The sequence below is a fragment of the Lycium ferocissimum genome, unplaced genomic scaffold (genome assembly GCF_029784015.1).
Source record: "Lycium ferocissimum isolate CSIRO_LF1 unplaced genomic scaffold, AGI_CSIRO_Lferr_CH_V1 ctg7327, whole genome shotgun sequence".
Taxonomy (NCBI): domain Eukaryota; kingdom Viridiplantae; phylum Streptophyta; class Magnoliopsida; order Solanales; family Solanaceae; genus Lycium; species Lycium ferocissimum.
In genome coordinates, this window is record NW_026726733.1 from 13,207 (window position 1) to 32,656 (window position 19,450).

General features: G+C 36.6%; 1 protein-coding gene across 1 annotated transcript; it reads right to left on the bottom strand.

Annotated features, from left to right (window-relative positions):
• Positions 1-2,128: 2,128 nt before the first annotated feature.
• On the bottom strand, positions 2,129-19,053 carry LOC132045625 (uncharacterized). The gene is made up of 7 exons (XM_059436211.1): positions 18,491-19,053; positions 13,485-13,723; positions 13,272-13,394; positions 12,855-12,971; positions 12,575-12,757; positions 3,184-3,325; positions 2,129-2,636 (listed from the first exon to the last, which is right to left on the bottom strand). The coding sequence occupies exons 1-7, from the start codon at positions 18,885-18,887 to the stop codon at positions 2,461-2,463; spliced, it is 1,377 nt and encodes a 458-aa protein (XP_059292194.1). The 5' UTR covers positions 18,888-19,053; the 3' UTR covers positions 2,129-2,460.
• Positions 19,054-19,450: the final 397 nt, after the last annotated feature.

Consider the following 19,450-nt stretch of genomic DNA (forward strand, 5'->3'; position numbering starts at 1 on the left):
ATGTATAAAAATGCAATTATGAATTATTTCATTTCAATCCTTTTAAAATATAAACGTTAGTTTCTTCTTTTGGTTCCATCACTGTCAAAACAAATTGAAGAGATGCTATAACTCATTTCTCCAAAGTCAAAAGAGAATGAAGTAAAGACAAAGGGAAAAAGATTCCCAAGAAAATACTTCTGAAAATGAATCTGAAAAATGGCAAATGCCTTTTTAGAGTTTTCTATTCTGCTTTATTATGTTTAAATTCACTTTTTATTTCTTTGATGGGCATTTTTCTAATAGATTGAATTATTTTATGTGATATAAAAAAGAGTTTCAAGGAATATTCATAGATAGGCCAAAGAACCTGGTGAATGCATTGATGGACAGTGAATATCTGATAAAAAAATGGGCAATTTGCAGGATTGCCTTTCGTTGGGGGTGGTCTTTAGTTTTTACCCTTCAAAATGGTGGTCTTTAAATTTTGCCCTTCAGGCAGAATTTACATGGCACAGGCAGAATTTGCATGAGCAGAAATTCTGCCTGTGCGGCCCAAATTCTGCCTTAAGGCAAAATTTCACTGGACAGATTTGCTGAGGCAGAATTTTGCAATGTCAGCCTTGCGATTTTTTTTTTCTGAGCTAGGGTTTGAACCCACAATCTCGAGGTATTAGGCTAGGGGTAAAACTTAAAGACCACTAATTTGAAGGGGAAAAATTAAAGGCCACCCCAAACGAAGGGCAATCCGCGCAAAAAAAAAAAAAAAAAAAAAAAAAGATTAAAAAACTGAAGAAACTATACCAAGGTTCTCTCATTAAATGAATAAACAAAAACCTTATTAACTTAAAATTCGTACTTAATTTTAAATCATCGTATCATAAAATGCATGAAAGTATGTAATTAAGTTACTTATTTGTTATGTTACTTGATTCTTAGAGACACTGAATTAAGAATATAAACATAAAAATATAGATATACAAGTATAATTGATTTTGAGATGATCTGAAAAAACTTTAACATGATTATTACCCTAGCATATTGCCTAGACTGATTTAGTTAGAACATTTGTTGTAGATGGATAGCTTCTTCCTATGTTTCTCCAGTAGTCACGGGCTTTTTTACATTGCTAATGCGCAATTATCATGAGGATGGACTTTCAATCCCACTGAGAATTGCAAGATTGCTGACACTTACGGTGACTGATCAATTGAATTATTACGAGTTATGTCCGTTAGAGATGGAAAAACGAATAAAATGTCAAAGGGCCAGAGGTAAAAATTTCTTATATTTAGTGAAGTAATTATTTGTGTATATGTGAACGACGGCCTGCTATCTTTACAATTTGCGAAAAATTTACAATGTTATTAAGTACTATCTTATTTAAAGCTTCAAAGCTTAAAAGAGTGTTTTTGTCAATATTTAATCCAGAATATTAGAAGTAGGTGAGATAGTTTCATGTCACTATGGGTTCTTATATTTTTATAGAGTTGGTGAGAATTTATTTATCCGATCCAAAACTTTCTTGGAACTGAGACGTCGTTATTTGTTTTCTATTACCTTTGTTTGTCGAAATTCTCTTCTTTCCCTAAAGTTTCTAAGAGTCTTGTGAATTATTAGGAGTAAATTGTAAGTTGTGGGGAAAGTCTGCCTTCTGGGATCTTTCGACAATATACATATTATTGTTGACATTGTTTTAGCATAAAATTTGTTTTCTCATCCGTATATTGTCCTTGCAATTTTCGTTAATTATTATTTTTAATATCAGTAGAATACACTATGTTATTGGTACCATGATGAGGAAATCCAAACGACACTACGTTGGAGGCAACAAAATTTAACATAAAATCAGATATTGAAAATAACATAAGATGGAGTTGCACTCTACTCCTTCATTAAAGTCAAGATGGAGTAATAGAAAGGGTGAGTCCAATTCTATAAAAATAAAATTTTATTCTTTTAAAAAGGAGTAATGGTTCCACATTAAAAAAAAAATGAATATACAATATATTATTAGTTAGTTGTTCAAGTGAAATATAATATGAAGACTTATCATTTATTTGTGCAGAATTCTCCAAAACTTGGATGAAAAGAGGACAATTGATGTTTTTCACAACTATTAACTATTATAATCCATCGAGGTGCTAAATATCCTAACGTTCTCTCACGTAAACTTTACAATATTATTTTACAACAAGCTGAATCATGAAATTGTTCAATAAACCTGTATACTCATGATTACACTAATCAACTGACCGCAAGATCGCGCGGGTACGTATACTAGTTTTCTTATAAGTTGAGAACAGAGGAAAACTAAGTATACTAAGATTTCATTTGTAAAAGCTGTATATTGTTATGTACATGCACACTGCTGAGATACTATATTTCTGGATTAGATAAGTGTAAAGCAGTAACGATACTTAAACAAGACGCACCTAATATATACATCGCAAGAAAGAAGCATCAACATAACAACACTCATCATTTCCGCAACAAGTCAGTTGGATCTTCCTTGCAGCTAATAACAAGTGGTGAAGCACGAATATTGTTCCTTTTATCGGAAATTGATGATAACTCATCATCCTGAATAACTTTTTCAACTTGTCCTGATAAAGAAGAAGATGAAGCTCCAACTATCTGAACTGATAGACTTCCACCTACATGTATATATAATAGAAACTGATTAAAGTTGAGAGTAATGGAATCATGAAAATTATGCAGACATTTCCCCAGTGGAATAAAACCTAAGACCATCAGACCTATGTCAACTTTAAGATTAAGCCAGAGCATGAGTATTGGTGACAAGGTTGTCCACCACACCATGTTATTCACAATTCAAATCATTAGGGACAGAGTGGTACATGACATGCATGACATAAAACTGTAGCCTTTTGTCAAACTTGTTTCATCATAGCTAATGTTAATGTGTCAAGGCAGTTTCCTGTAACAAGTTCATTTCTTTTAGATCCGAACTTTGGTAACACCACCACAACCTACTACAATCAAAAATCAAGATGATGGTCAATTTACTTTCATTTTTTATCTATGTTTTAATTTTCTGCTTTCGTTGTTCTTCAACATTGTGAATGATAGCTCAACAGAAGTCATGAGATAATATTGGCCAAAGTTGATGAATCTGTTGCTTCAAGAACCAAATTACTGAAAGATTTCCTATTACGAACTGAAAGTAGGAATTGGTATTACCTAACACAAGGGCGGCCCCAATCCATCCACTTAAACCCCATCTCTCACCAAGGAGAAACCAGGCAAATCCAGCACCCCATACTGGTTCCAGGCCATAAATTATTGCAGTCTCTGTTGCTGACACATTAGACATGGCAGCCATCTGCACACCAAATTGAGATAACACACAAAATATGACGGCCAAGTATAGATGTTAATTCATTCTTCTGATATCTTTGAAAGCAACACCAATTGCTAAATATGTTAAGACACAAAATGAAGCATATTTCTAGTACTATAAGAGATTCATGATCCAAATACTGATCATTCAGCTTTCAGTAATTCTTCTTATCGTCAAAAGAAATAGTACAGATTAAATGTCCTGGGTTGTTTTTCTCAAGGCAGATATGATGAAAGTTGTCAGAGCTATTAACATTCAGACAGGTGACAGGTCAATTCCAAACTGGACCAACAAAAGCATAATTAACCAAGGATGTCCAAACATTTGACTTTTTGGCTTACCCGAGCATGAATGTAAGGACAGACGATGAAAAATGTAAGAAAATGAGAGTTCAGCTAGAGTTGAAGGAGAGGTTAATGAGAAACCGTAATCCTGAGAAATTAGTTAATACTCTTCATACATATCAAGATAACAGAATTGTGAGCAGTAAATTATACTCCCTCCATCCCAATTTATGTGGCATCGTTTGACTTGGCACAAAGTTTAAGAATGAAAGAAAGACTTTTGAAATTTGTGGTCTAAAATAAACCCTAGACATTTGTGTGGCTATAAATCATTTCATTAAGGGTAAAAGGAGAATTTTAAAGTTAGTTGTTTCTAATTATAAAAAGGTGACATTCTGTGACATTCTTTTTGGGCCAGACTAAACGAAAAGAGTGTCACATAAATTGGAATAGAGGGAGTAACAAAGATTTAGGACACTAACATCATTTATAAGAATGAAAATTCAATGATAGCATGAAAAACCTAAGTTGCTCGGACTCTCCAAAGACGATGCTGCACTCGTGTCGGATCCTCTTTATGTGGCATCATTTGACTTGGCACAAAGTTTAAGAATGAAAGAAAGACTTTTGAAATTTGTGGTCTAAAATAAACCCTAGACATTTGTGTGGCTATAAATCATTTCATTAAGGGTAAAAGGAGAATTTTAAAGTTAGTTGTTTCTAATTATAAAAAGGTGACAATCTTTTTGGGATAGACTAAAAAAGAAAGGGTGTCACATAAATTGGAATAGAGGGAGTAACAAAGATTTAGGACACTAACATCATTTATAAGAATGAAAATTCAATGATAGCATGAAAAACCTAAGTTGCTCGGACTCTCCAAAGACGATGCTGCACTCGTGTCGGATCCTCCAAAGATGCAGTACTTTTGGAGGATCCGACACGCACCCGTCGGTATCTTTGAAGAGTCCGAGCAACATAGTAAAATACACTAAATTCCTCCGGATACAGACCCATTTAGGAGTGAGCCTTTCATTTCTTAATTATACGTTACTTATAAAGAATATCCATACCCTATCTTCAAAGCAGACATTTCCAAGATGTGGGATCAATTATCGAAGGATAGAAAAGAATTAGGAACTCAGTCATACACAGCATCAACTGAATACCAAGGCTATGGGATGAGAAGGTATTTATCAATAACTACTTAAACCTCCTATTTTCTCAAATTAGTACTATTCCATGATGTTTCAAATTAAAAGTAGTAAACTGCTGTTCAGAAAGGATCAGAGATTCTCTGGCCCAATTTGGAAGAATGCTAGCAATTGTCATAGAAACAAATTGAGAAAACACATGTGAGACACTGTTTTCTTAAAGACGTAGTCCTTTTCTTAACACCAAGATCTAGGTCCTCAATTGAATCAGACACGCGATTGCCTTGGTCCATTAGAGGCAAGACACATCGCTTGACTTGCCAACAAATATCATAGGACATATATTGAGCCAGCCAGATAATTCAGCGTAAAGACTGTAACCACTCTCACATAGGCCAAGAAGGTACTGCATTTAACTGTGTCACCACACCAAATATTCCATCAGGCACTGCTTCTCATTGGAGTAAGGAGCAAGAAATAGCAGTTGAACACCGTCTACAACATGGTCAGCCAATGTGCAATAGGAGTCGGTAGAATGTATCACACGCTACACTATTTTGATGGATAATGTCCTATTATATTAAAAAAACTCAACAGGATAATGTCCTATAGTTAGCAGTAGATTTCTAACACAGTCGAATAGCTGACTGAGCTTGTTAACGGATGCCTTCTCGTAATATAACTATGTACAGTGATAAATATTGTCCAATCATCACAAAAGCAATCAATCAACTTCAATTCATTTATCTTTGAACTATTTTTTATCATTCAGTCTTTTACACACATTGTTTACAACATGCTTTATTGTTCTCTTACGTTCTACCTTAAGACAAATGTTAGTCTAAGTCCATTTTAACCAACTTTCATTCTTGACTCGTTAGTGTTCTTGAGTAAGACTTAACCTATAGAGGAAAATCAGAGGTTAGCGTTCTTGAGTAAGACTTAACGTCAAGAGGAAAAGCATAGTCCCCTTCTCCGCCGCAGAATCACTTGTTTACAAATTGGGAATTATGAAGAAGTGAAGAATCATTGGTGGACCCAGGATCCTACACAAGCAGGTTCAGTCAGAAACCACAGTACATTGTTAGCGGCATTGATCACAACAATAAAAAGTTTCTCAGTTCTCTTTTTTCTTTTTTTCTTTTTTTATGTTCATGTAACGACCCGTTAGGTCATTTTGAGCTCTGGATCTACTTTTTGCCAAAATAACCCTCCCCGTAAATGCTGTTTTTGAATTGCGGGGATGGGTGGCACGGTTCCTGAGGCAATGGGGTGAGTATCAGAGAAGAAAGACTCTTAAGTTGAAGAAATGAAAAGGGTTGACCAAAATCAATATCCGGGTTCGGATTCGAGTTTGGAAAGTTCTGTTAAGTCTGAACATGATTTATTACTTAGTTGGGAAGGATCCCAAGGGGCTCAGGAGTGTTTCGGACACTCGGTGGAGAAACTAGTTAAGTTTAACAATCTAGGTTAACCACGGTCAACATCGAGTAAAGACAACCCCAGATCGGTGTTTTGAGCATTCCAGCAGATTCGTAGCGTGTTTCATGACTGATTTGCATATTTGGTTTGTGTCCGGGAGGTTCCGAAAGAGTTTCGAGCATTAAAACGAAGATCAGGGATTTTAGTTGATTGTTGTTTTCTGGTGCCAGCCATTTGTCGCATTCGCGTAGAGTGGCTGGGGCAAGCATCACAATCGCAGAGGGAGGCTCACGGTCACTTAGAAGGGTTTTGGGGCCGGGTTAGTTTGCGCTTCGCAATCGCATGAAGGTGGTCACGTTTGCGATAGGGTCGAGCCGGTCAAGCTGTCGCGATCGCGGGAGGATGTCACGATCACTACGAAGGATTCATGCCTAAGCAGAATAAAATCTCCACTTCGTTTTTTGTTATTCATATCACGATTTTGGGAGTAGGAAGCTCAGTTTTGGGAGATTTTAAAGAGGACTTCGAGATTCTGTCACGAGGTTAAAAATCTAATCTTCCTTCGGTAATTATTCATGAATCCTTAGTTTTTGGCCTTTAAATCGTGATTTGGGTGTAGAATTTGGAATTTTGCCTAGGATTTAAGATTTGAGTAAATCATTGATTTGAGCATCGATTCGTGATCGAAAATAGATGATTTTTGGGATCATGACCTATAAGTTATGAGTAAGCTAATTTTGCGACGAAATTACAGTTTGGACCTTCGAGACTCGAATTTGACTTTTGGGTTGACGTTTTAGATTCGGATGAGTAATATAGCAATATGGGTGTCTACGGACTTTTACGCTTACGTAGGTTACATATTTGAGTAGATTGGGATCGTTTTGAATGATTTGAGGAAGGGTAAGGTTGTTTTATGATCGTTTTATGAAGTGTTTGTGTTGGTAATTAATTAACCAAGGAGGTGGTGAATGGGGGTCCCGTACTCGTGAGGTGAGGAGCATTTGTACGGGTACCTGTGCCATGTTATGGATAAATTAATAAATGTGATTAATGTTGTATTCAAGAATGCCAGAGCATGTGGGCATTAGCTGATAGATACTTATTTGACTTGATTGACTTGACTGTCTCAGTGTATTTAGGCTTGTTGTAGCCAAACTTTTTTTTTTCATTAAGCACCGGGTGTCCGAGTCTCTTTGAGCCCCGACTAATCCCGGGGGTGCACGAGCCTCGGCGGGAGTTTCCATGAGTGCACCACGGGTAATTCGGGGTTTCCCCGGTCAGATGGCCTCGAAATTGTTTGCACCCAGCGGGTTTCGAACTTGAGACCTTGAAAGGGAGCACCCCAAGGCTCAAGTCAATTGCCACCAGGCCAACCCCTGAGGGTTGCTTGTTGTAGCCAAACTTGATTAGTCATCGTGACGTTTTGTGCATACATCACTCCGATACTCGTCTAAATGATGAAAGTGAGCTATTTATAGCATCCCTTTAGTACACTGTCATTACATGTTGGGTGCAAACTTATTTCATGCTTTCATATGATATCTTGGCATACTTTTCTAGATGAGTCATGGTGATGGTTCGATGTCATCCGATTAGATCTAGTTCCGGACGGAGTGATGATGTTATAGCCAACATTGGTTGGATACCCGATGTGATCCGGGAGATGTGGTTCTGAGTGATTATTTGGACCTCACGAGTCAGTCATGGGTCAAGTGAAACCTACTGCGGGAGTGTGTGTATACTGGTGCATTATGGACCATTGCATTGCATTACATCTCATCTTTATTTGATTTTAATGATTGTTTCTAGCTCGTTCGTAGGTTCTTGGGAAGAACCAGACTTTATTTGCTTTCTTGATTGACTCATGGAACCCTATTCGGTATGGAGGCATTTCATATCTTATTTGCTAGTTTCTGCTATTTATTGCATTGTGGGATCATTTTATTTTCTTACGTTAACTTTATAATCTACTTGAACTAGTCAATAAAGTGTGGAGGGTATGCATTGGGAAGACCAACTCTTTTTTACAAGGAATTGGGAAGACCAACTCTCCTCATCACTTTAGTTTAGGATCCGTCAACAATGCTACTGAGTACGCGTATTTCCCATAGTCACTCTACACTTGTTGCACCCTTTGTGTGCCGGCTACATTAAAGCACGAGTTGTGGCCGAGTATGCCCGTCGATGAGGATTTCTTTGTTGGGTTATCGGGTGGCAGGCTAATTCGCAACACCGGACTCCATTTCTCTCATTATTCCTGTGCTTTACTTTCTAAACAATTATGTTGACATTTCAAACTTGTAGTCCCGTATTAGTAGCTCTTGTACTATGACTCCAGGTTTAGGTATGGATTCCGTTTACCGCATACTTGAGTCATGAACTACTTTTATTGACTTATGTCTTATTCTCACTTTACCTTTTCTTAAACTGGTAACTTTGTATTCCTCAGCATTAAGGGATATGCTGGCTTCTCACTTTACTTTCCGCTTAATAACTGGTTAGAAAAACTTATGAATTATTTTGGTTCCCCTATGGGTTGGGTAGACGCCCTCACGGCTATCTTGATTTTTGGGTCGTGACAGTTCATAACATCACCTCAAGATAAGTCATCTCAAGCTCGACACTCTTTTTAAAGAAAATAAGTATTTTTAAAGAAATTTTTAAAAAAAATCTACATATTTAGTTTTTTTAGCAATTTATCTAAATTATTTAACAAATTCAACTAATTTAGTAATTTGTTATCTTAGATAGAAATTATTAACAAATTTTAAAATCTAATAACTTTAAGAAATGCAATAAAATCTAAAATAATTTTCTTGTTTATTAATAACAAAGTTGTTACAGATGAAAGAACGCGGAAAAAAAGAGTTATGAGCTAAAATAAATTAATACAAAGAATTAAAGAAAAAGAGCTTAAGCTCTAAACCCAAAAAATTAAATATAACACAAGTGAAAAGTTCAAGATAAACTAAACAAAATTTAGCAAATTATAATTACTTCGATAAATACACTCTCATGTTTAGCAAGAAAAATGGAGAGAACCAAAAGTCACTTTGTAGAAAAGTTTAATTTCTTAAAATTAAAATAAGACTTTAATTAGAATAATTTTTATTTGATTTGAACAAGAAAACATATTATAGAGAAAAATAGGAAAAAGAAAAAAGAAAAAACATTCAGCGTAACAATTTTACAATGCTCTCGTTGATCGAACATTAATTAAACATGCAAATTGTGACCTAACATTTGAAAATTAATTAACAACTTCAATCACAAGAAATTAAATAAACTAATGAATATAATTTAGAAACTATAAACTTTAATAACCTCCTATTAACACTCACGTTGAAAGATAAATTTGGACGTAGTGTTGTAAATATAGCAATACATAACATTAGCCAAGGGACATTGTTTATAAAATTTATCAATGTTAATCGCTCCTACGTAGGATTGAACGTCGGTCACACTTGAACCCTCTTGGCCCTGCACTACATCTTCCTCTATTGCCAAACGGGTTCATCTAATCTAAAATATCCATTATTTTCTATTTTTTGGATGAAATTCACACATAAAAATAAAATAAAAAAATTGTTTATAAGGTAACAACACACATGAAAATAAGTATTTTTCCCAATTACGAGGATAATTTGAACCCCCTTCATATAAGGTGGGTCCGCCCCCCAGTTGGACTACTTCTATACAACAACAACATACCCAGTGTAATCCACAAGTGGGATTTGGGAGGGTAGAGTGTACACAGACCTTACCCCTACCTCGTAGAGGTAGAGAGGCCGTTTCTAAAAGACCCTCTGGCTCAAGTGTAGCGTATCAAAGCAGTTATAAAAAAAGGAGATACAACAGTGAAGAAAACATGATAACTGAATACCAAAAGCAATACACAAAGCATTCAGATCAAAGAACAGTAACAACAGCAAAATAGTGCGATAACCAAAACATAATAAACAACATATGGTAATAGATATCAAAAAGCAAGAAACTACGCGAATAAAGCTATTACTATGACAGAATGATGCTCCATACTACCACCAAGTCTATCCTGCTGAAAAGCGAGACAACTCAACTACCTACGAACCTTCTACCCTAATCTGCGACCTCCATACCCTCCTATCTAAAGTGAAGTCTTCGGTAAGCCGAAGCTGCGGCATGTCATGTTTAATCAACTCTCCCCAATGCAACCCAAAAAAAAAAAAAAAAAATACAAGCTCCTGGTGTGATTTGCTTGCACACAAAATCTTATAGATGCAGACATTGTATTTTAGGGTTATGAAGCTACTCGTTTGGAAGAACCTGTTGGTTCCTCTACTTTCACATGACCCACAAATGCATGCCGCGATTGTGTTTCCAATCTTTGTAACCTGTTTATTGGCAATCCTTCCTGACCAGCATAGGTAATCATTCAGATATCTTGGCATCACTCACTTGACATCATAGATAATGAGGGGTATGTTCCATAGAGGTGTCATATTATCACATCACAAATGATAAATTGACTGTCTTCTATCTCCTTGGCAAATACGTAACATCAGTTGTGCATGACCAAACCCCTTTTCTAAATATTTACGTGAGTCATGTTTAATCATCTCCCAAGGCCAATACTATAGGGGCTAATGTATGTTTGTAATATAATATATCATGGTAGGAGCTGACTGAGAAAGTACCAAATTTGCTTGCACCGTCATCTCATAAATCAGGTCCTCATAGTAGTTCCTTGAACACTCACCACTTTCATACTAAAAAAAGAATAGTCTATCGATCTCCTAATACTGACAATTTCTTCTAAAATATAGTTCCCCTGTCTTGTTTTACAATAAGCTATGGAAGCCTCTGTTTTGCCAGCCAAGTTAAACAAATCTGGAGATTCCTCTTTAAAGGGAGATTGCATTAATATCCTTATAATAAATACTTGGTCCTTTCTTAAGTTATAGTCCTATTTAGACTTAACATAGTTATATCAGAAAGCGAAGCGATTAACTTGAGTTGTGTTGTTTTCAGCTAATGAATAAAATAGAGGACATTATGCTTTGATCTGAGTAAGGGAGACCTACGGTCATATAAAATCGTCTATTACTCCTAAAAGACAGTAAACACCTTTATGGATTGACCAAAATGGAAGTAATGTTGCTTGTTAAATTAGTCTTTTGAGCAATTTGACTAATTTAATAAAGGGAAAAGGGTTAAATTTGCCCCTTTACTATATGAAAATGGTCAATTTTACCCTCCATTGTACTATTGGTGCAAAAATACCCTCACAATCCGTCCAATTTTTCAGCTGGAACACTCTGCAAGATAGTTCCTATGTCTTCTCCCTAACAAAATCCAATATCTGCAAGATAGTTCCTTTGTCTTCTCCCTAACACAATCCAATATCAGCAACGGACACATACAAAGTGCTAGATATGAACGTCGAAAATACAGAATACAAACTGTGGGCAGAAACAACTACCAAACTAGAATGTGGTATCAATTGCCTTTATGCAGAATTGTATGACCGTCTCATCTAAAAGCTTAAGTTGTTAGATAGAGCTTACTTTTAATTACTAAATAATATTTTTACTACACCCTTTCATGTATGGGCCTAACTCATTTTCAGGGCCAAGCACATGGAAATTATTTTTTGATAATGGATGGCGGTGAGACTCAAATCAAGAATTTCTGCCTGCTCTAATATCATGTTTGTGTGACCTTCTCACCTAACCCTGTTAATGTTTTTTTTTTTTTTTGAAACTGGTAACTGTACCTAACCCTGTTAATGTGAAGAGGTTGAATCGTTTTAGCAGAAACCCATTTATAGTAAAGAAACCATTCATGAAAAGGATCGTTGGCTCAATAGGTATGCTTACTCGACTCAACTACTTAAGCATCTAAAAACGTATATCTAGTGACATACGAAGTTTAAAGTCAGTAACCGTCTTGGCTCTTGACCATACCAAAACCAAAGTATCTTTCCAGCATATCTACATTTATAGTGCAAAAAAACACCAAAAAGGAGCTACTATAATCTCACCTCTCTCTCACTCATTCTTGGCCCAATCGGTAGGCAAGCTACCACCTTTTATATAGTGAAATGTGTACTTTAATGTCAGAAACCATTTTGACCATAGCAAACTAGCGTTCCAGCATGTCCACTTTCATAGTAAAACAAATACCAGAATCATGGAAGCTACTTTTATATATATCACACACACACAAACAAAAGAAGAAGATAATAATAATCAGTGTTCATAATGCCCATCTCTAATGGACCTCAAGCCTTAGGCGAAGTCAAACATGAAGAGCCTTAGGGCAGCTCTCGTTTGCAGCTATTTAAAGAACCATAAAGAATATTTATTCAGGCAAGCGGAGAAGTGTACCTCTATCCATAGACATAATCCAGTTGAAAATAAGCCAGTGTAAAGAGCAGGTATCCAGGGAAATGACAAAGTTGAACTCCAGAATGTTGACCATGTCCAGTCTGACAGATTTACTGCTTGAGTACCAAAAAATGAGCTTCCAATAAAGTACCACAAGGTTGATACAAGAGCAACAACCAACATCTGAAGAGAGAAATGTAGAAAATATGTGGTACTTAGAATGAAATCATACTGGCCAACAAGAAGATGGAAGATAGTTTAAGAACGATTTCCAACGAACCTCATAGCCAAGGAGTGGTATAAAGTCCTCTTTACTAGTACTTCGTGATATATGTTCAGTTCGTAGCAAATGAACCCCAAAAAAGAGTGCACTTAAGAAGTTTAACAAATCTCCGACCTGAAATGTTCAGATATGCAGGTGAACACTTTTACATGGACATAGTTTGTTGCTTGCATTAGGGTAGGCTGTCTAATCACACCCCTTGGGGTGCGGACCTTCCCCGGACCCTGCTAACAAGGATGCTTTGTGCTTGGGGCTGCCCATAGTTTGATAGGAAACAAACAGCCTAATGACAACTTTTAAAAAAAAAAAAATTTAAACTACTTATTTTTTAGTAGAAAAAATAATTGAAACAGTTGGTAATCATATCACAAGCATATTCGCAATTGACAACCAGGGAATTCCACAAGAACTCACACATGGAGGTGAGCCACTGGATTCCAACATCACAATACCAAACATCGACATGAGAGCTCCAAACCAGGTGCGTGCAGGAATTATGGATCCTAACATGCCATCAAGCAAGGGAACCACAACAATCTGATCAGTTTACCAGGAGTCAGCAAGGAGGAATCATCGATTACTGGAGATGCTTTATTATCAAATTATGAATTCAGGAAATGTTCTTACTGTGAGCATAGAAAGAAAAGAAGCTCGTCCAGCATCAGATGTGAGCAATCCAATTGCTTGCATAAGGTAGCCTAAGCTTACCCAAAAACCCAACTCTATCCCTGCATTACGGGTCCGAGTATCATTCGCTCGGAGTACAAAAGGGAGAAAGGGAATTGCTGCAGAAGCAAATCGTACGACATTGAAGATCCCAGGATCAACAACTCCTTCAATTTCTTTGACTACAGGGATATTACTAGCTGCAGTGTGGACAAACAAGTTAGCCACCATGAAAATGTCATGCCGAAAGGTGAAGACAGTCATCTTCATGCAAAACACATAATATGCTATGACTTAACAAGGTCAGCAGTATGTCTCACCTTCTACGATGTAACTAGCATCTGAAGCTTAGAGATAGAAGTATGTTTCAGCCTTATGGCCATTGCGCAAGATCAGTAAATAAATATAACCAACATCTGATGCAAGTCCCTTATTGCCTTGGTAAAGTCCCTAAGTTAACTAAAACTCAGGTTGAACATGTAAATCTCACCAGAGGTTATTAAAATTGTATATAAAAGATCGGATGAGATTGATTATGCAGGTCTAACTGTTCCTCAAGAACTACTTTGCCGTCTTCTATACAGAGCAATGAAAACTAACAGAAGTGATAAGTTTCCTTTTGTCCCCCAGTTTGAGATCAATGATTTTTGTTTAAAGTGATCTCGTTTTTCTTCAACAATCAAAGATTGTATGCAAAATCGTTTACAGAAAACTGTACCTCTAGATCTCTATTTGGAAACTTCTCTAAGCACTTATCAGTTCCTATCACAGACTATGTTCCTTTGGAAATGTTTGTTCAGGTGAAAACATGGAAGGGATGAGGAAAAACTGTGAGTTTGGAAAGCAAAAATGTAAAGCAGTTCGCAACCCTTCCATACAAATATTTGAAGCCCTTCCAGATTGGACAGGAAGTGTAACATAAATCTCTTTTTAACTTCTCTCCCACCAAAACTAGCTCACCTCTTCCTTCCCTCTTTAGGTCACAAGCTAAAAAAGGTATGAGGTCTGTATATTTAATTTATTTATGAGCCTTAAGGCAATAGTAAATAGGTAAGCTAATTGCTTAAAACTCATGCGATACCAATCTATCACATAATCAATTCAAATTTCACAAGGCTGCTAAAACTTGCTACTAGCAATAGTCCCACGCATAAAGTGGATACACAGTGCACATTTGGTATTATTCTTTCAACAAGAGTTAAGGTTCAATTCTGTTACCTTCTCAAAAAAAAAAAAAAAAAAAAAAAAAGTTAAGGTTCAATTGAAAGAATTAATTGTAATGTAAGTATAGATGATCTACAGCAAAAGTTTACTCAATGAAATGAACAATCATTTCATCAATTGTATTGCAGGATCCAAATCTCTCTTTGCAGATGATATATGATGAAGTCCATTCTTCTTCATTCTCCTATCTTTCATTCTTCAATTTTTTTCGTTTTTGGTATAATAGGGTTACTATTGGCACCGGAAATCCTAAACCTAAATTGAAGGAGTTATCCTAAACCTAAACTGAAGGAGTTGAATGAACCTTGCTCGGAGAAAGAGACGAAAAAACGAATGCTGAAAATAAACTCTCAATCCCAAAGTGTCAGTTAGCAAAAGCTTGTTTCATAGTAAATCAGCCCCATGGGATAACCGGGGCCTTCCATACAGCCATCGGGAAACAGGTGGCAGTCACTTAAGGACTCCAGCATTTCTAGAAGTAATTGGATGTAGACAAGGAAATGCAGTGTATATACTATTATTCTCTGAATTTGTTACAAGGTTAGTAAGGCATAGACAAATTAGAAATGGCACATGGTGTTAGTTGTAAATATTTTTCTTTTTATTTTATTCATTTCGGTCGTATAAATAGAATACACTATACAGATTGGGAAACCAATAAGGAAATTCTCTAATCTCTGCATGGTATCAGGGCAGCAGTAATCTTCTTTTTTGCTACATCTTCTTCCTTTCTTGATTCAACCTTTCATCAATGGCACCCTTCTTTGAAAAAAAAAAACTCATAAGTCGAATCAGGAACCGTGGCCATCACATATTCTACTCATCCTTACTATCTTCATCCATGTGCCTCACATGGAATGGTACTTGTCAATTCTATATTTGATGGAAAAGGTTATGGAAGCTGGCATAGGGCTATCTACATAGCACTTTCTGCTGAAAACAAAGGCTTTATTGATGGAGCAATCATTGAACCTGATGCTAGCTCCTCTCAGTTTAAAGCATGGAGTAGGTGCCATGATATGGTGATCTACTGGCTCTTGAACTCTCCCTCGAAAGATATTACTGAAAGTGTACTCTACTTCAAGAGGGGTCCATAGAGGGTGATGGGTGTTAATCATAGTGCACGGAGCTCCAGTGCACTTTACCCCTCTATGGTCAACTCATCCAGTTTCTGATGGGTCTTAATGAAACTTATTTTGCAATAAAGTCAATATCCCTGTGATCTCTCCCTTACCCACTGTTAATCAAGCATATTCTCTTCTGATTGGATGAAAATCAGAGAGAAGTTCGTGTCGCACAACATCCTGGAGATTTTGCTTTTTTCGAAGCAAATCCACAACTAAGCAATCAGAATATGGAGTTGGAGAAGGAAAATCTAAAGAAGTGTTTGAAGCAAGGAAGCCTACCATGGTGTGCTCTTACAGTCTTACTGTAAGAAGCCAGGATACTCCACTGATAAGTACTACAAGATCATTGGCTTTCCTCCAATTTTCAAGTTCACCAAGTCAAGAAAGTTCAGGGTGTTACTCACAGCAATGCAGTAACTGTTGGAGATGACAATGTAGTGCAGTCAGAATATGGGTTGGATTAATTGAGGGGGCAAGGAATCACTCCTGAAGAATTCTCTCAGCTCTATCAACTACTTGAACAGGTGAAGATTGGTCAACAAGGTGAACAAATTTCTAAGGCAACTGTGACTGCAAACTGTGCTGATACAGCTAAGCTTCTTCTAATACTATATTTCATGTTTCTCTCGTAGCTACTCCACCTAAGATTCAGGGGTTTCAAAACATACGACTCATAACTTTTCAAGTGGGTAGTGTACATATTCTGCCGGATTTTACCCTAAACAGTATGCTTTATCTCCTGACTTCAAATTCAATCTACTATGTGTTCATAAATTCACTAAACATCTCAATTCTACTCTGACTTTCTCTCATATTGGTGTTGTATTGCAGGGCCCTTTTCAATGAAGAGGCCAGTGGCAGTTGGTGAAGTCAGTGATGGTCTAAATCTCCTCAACTTTTCTCCAGTCAACTCTAGTCCAATTTATGGAAATCAGCTACTTCCTAAATGATAATATTTCACTTTTTTCTGGAATTTTTTTTACTTTATTTGAAAATCAGCATTTGGCCATGAAAATTCCAAAATTTGGAATTTGGAAAACACCTAAAACCCTGTTTTCCCTTTTTTTCACTTTCAGTACATTCAAACAACCAAATAATTTTTGCAAAAACTATAACCAAACACAACTCCATCATCAACTCCAACTCCAAAATTACAAATAAAGTGAAGAATATTTGATTTTCATGGCCAAAAGCCTACTTAGTTTTGTTTGTAATAATCATAGTGGAGACAATCCTTCTTATTCAGTTTCCTGTTCTGCTAGTCATTACTGATGTAAGCCTATGGTACAAACTTTTGGGGCATATGCCTTTATCTAGCATGAAAAATTATCCAATGTTAAGTTTTGTACCTTATCCAAAATCAAATAGAAGTTATTCGGGAAAAATAAGGTTACATCATTAGTCAAAGAGAGTTTAGTAAACACCTCTCTGACAACTGGTATTTCCAACCCCTAAAACATGGAAACTAAACTTTAGATCAGAACTCTCACCACCTAAAGATTGAATATTCCTCCTTGTCATAAACATCACATAGAATGGAATAACATAATGCTACCACACTTGTGTCTAACCACAAATACATCAGCACAAAATTGCCTCCCAGCACGCTACGCCCATGAGATTCCCTCTTTCTTAAGGTCCAGACATAGCACAATCCAGAATCACCCTTTAACGGTAGAAAGACCAACAACAGCACAAGTAGTAGCAGGCGCATATTCACTACAGTAGCTATCTCTTTAGATTGTAGTACAAGATTGTTAACACAATTAGGGGTCATTTGGTAGCTGGTTTGGAGGTGAGTTATGCAGGTATTAAATCCTGCATAAGCAATACCATGTTTGGTAACTGGTTAGGAGGTAAGTTATTCATGTATAAAATTAATACGGTGTTTGGTTTGTAATTTAGAAACCCGGCATAACTCATGCATGTATAAGTTATGAGGAAATCTAATGTATTATTTTATGTAGGACAGAAGGTGGAATGACTAATACATGAATGACTAAATCCTGCATAAAATAGTACATGGATTCCCTCATAATTAACCAACTTTTCAATATTATTTTAAATTTTGTTTTCCACAATAGACTAGTGAAATACCATCTGTGGACCGAAAAGGAGAGAGTAGTAATAGTAGTAGTAATTAATAACAGTAGAAAGCACAAACAACATCAACAATTACAGTAGTAGCTGCTTCCATTCAGAAAAATACTGAATGATGAAGGTAGAACTAAGAGATAATGGTCAAAACACACCTTCAGTATCACTTTTTTGGGAGTTTCCTACCTTATCAAGACACACATTGAAATTAATGAGTCAGATGCCTCATCGACAAAATATTATGAGCAAATTAAGCAGTGGCGCGCCTTTTGGCGATTATATTCAAACACTTAGTCTAGTTAGCTTCGAAGTATATTTTGATAAATAGTTGGTGATATTTTGATAAATAGTTGGTGATAGTTTAGCTAGGAAACGCAATTAGATGAACTAGTTTAGCTAGGAAACGCAATTAGATGAACTCGAGGTCGGAAACGCAATACCTGAACTAGAGGTAGAAAACTCGCCAAAAAAATGATACTTCGTATGTGTTCCATTATCTCTAGAATTTATGACACGTACCATAAATGACAGCAGTGACATTGAGCAAAATGATGCTCCTCATCTTGGTCGATGCAAACAGTATCCTTTTCCACATCGATCGTCTTCTTAACAACGATTTCAGACTTAGATTCCTACTCTTCTTCCTTTTCCCCTCATTTGGTGGTTCTACAGAATACCGAACTCCATTCTTCGCCCTAATACAATTGTTACCAGTAGAAGAGTGACGGCGTCTGTTGACGGAGTAGAATCGTAGGGAAGTGAGAGGAGAGGAAGATGGTGAGAGTAGTCTTATACTGGAGTCGATGGCCGTCGTGCACGGCAAAGCTGTCGCCATAGCTGGTTGAGCTCCGGCTACTTCGCCGGCCACGCTCTTGAGCCAACCGTTCCGGCTCATACTCGCCGTCTGAAAAGACATAAATGCCCTTACTAGTGCTACGTGTTGGGTCGTGATTGGGAGTACTTTACCTGGTCGTTTTGTTGGTTCTAGATATTATTAGTATTCATCAAGAGACGAATAGTAAGTTCCAGTAAAAATAAATGTGACAATTATTAGGAAACATATGGAGGAACTTGAAGCTTATTGGGCTTGATGAATTATCCTGTAGATTTGCGCCCATTTTTTTGCGCGGAGTGCCCTTCTTTTGGGGTGGTCTTTAAATTTTGCCCCTCATATTTGTGGTCTTTAAATTATGCCCCTTTTTTTCATATTCTTTGGTCTTTAATTTTTGCCCTTCGCATTGCAACTTTGAGCTTTCGCGCGGGTTCCGAGTTCGAACCCCCGCTCGGCAAAAATTAAAAAAAAAAAAAATCGCAAGACAAGGTTTGAGTCGCGTGTATCTGGGACCGATACTTTTGTTAAGAATTACAAATTTTATCTTTTAACCGGCATACTAATGCCTTATGGGCGACTTGGCATAAGTATGCTGGTCCGCATAACTTTGATAATTCCTTCACAAAGTTATCTTGGGTGTAGGCATA

Excerpts from the sequence above, each read along its gene's own strand:
- LOC132045625 (XM_059436211.1), bottom strand. The coding sequence starts at position 18,887 with ATGTCTTTTCAGACGGCGAGTATGAGCCGGAACGGTTGGCTCAAGAGC. Across the intron at positions 13,395-13,484 it reads CTTTTCTTTCTATGCTCACA|ATTGTTGTGGTTCCCTTGCT; the intron begins GTAAGAACATTT and ends TAAACTGATCAG. Across the intron at positions 2,637-3,183 it reads TGGGGCCGCCCTTGTGTTAG|GTGGAAGTCTATCAGTTCAG; the intron begins GTAATACCAATT and ends ATATACATGTAG.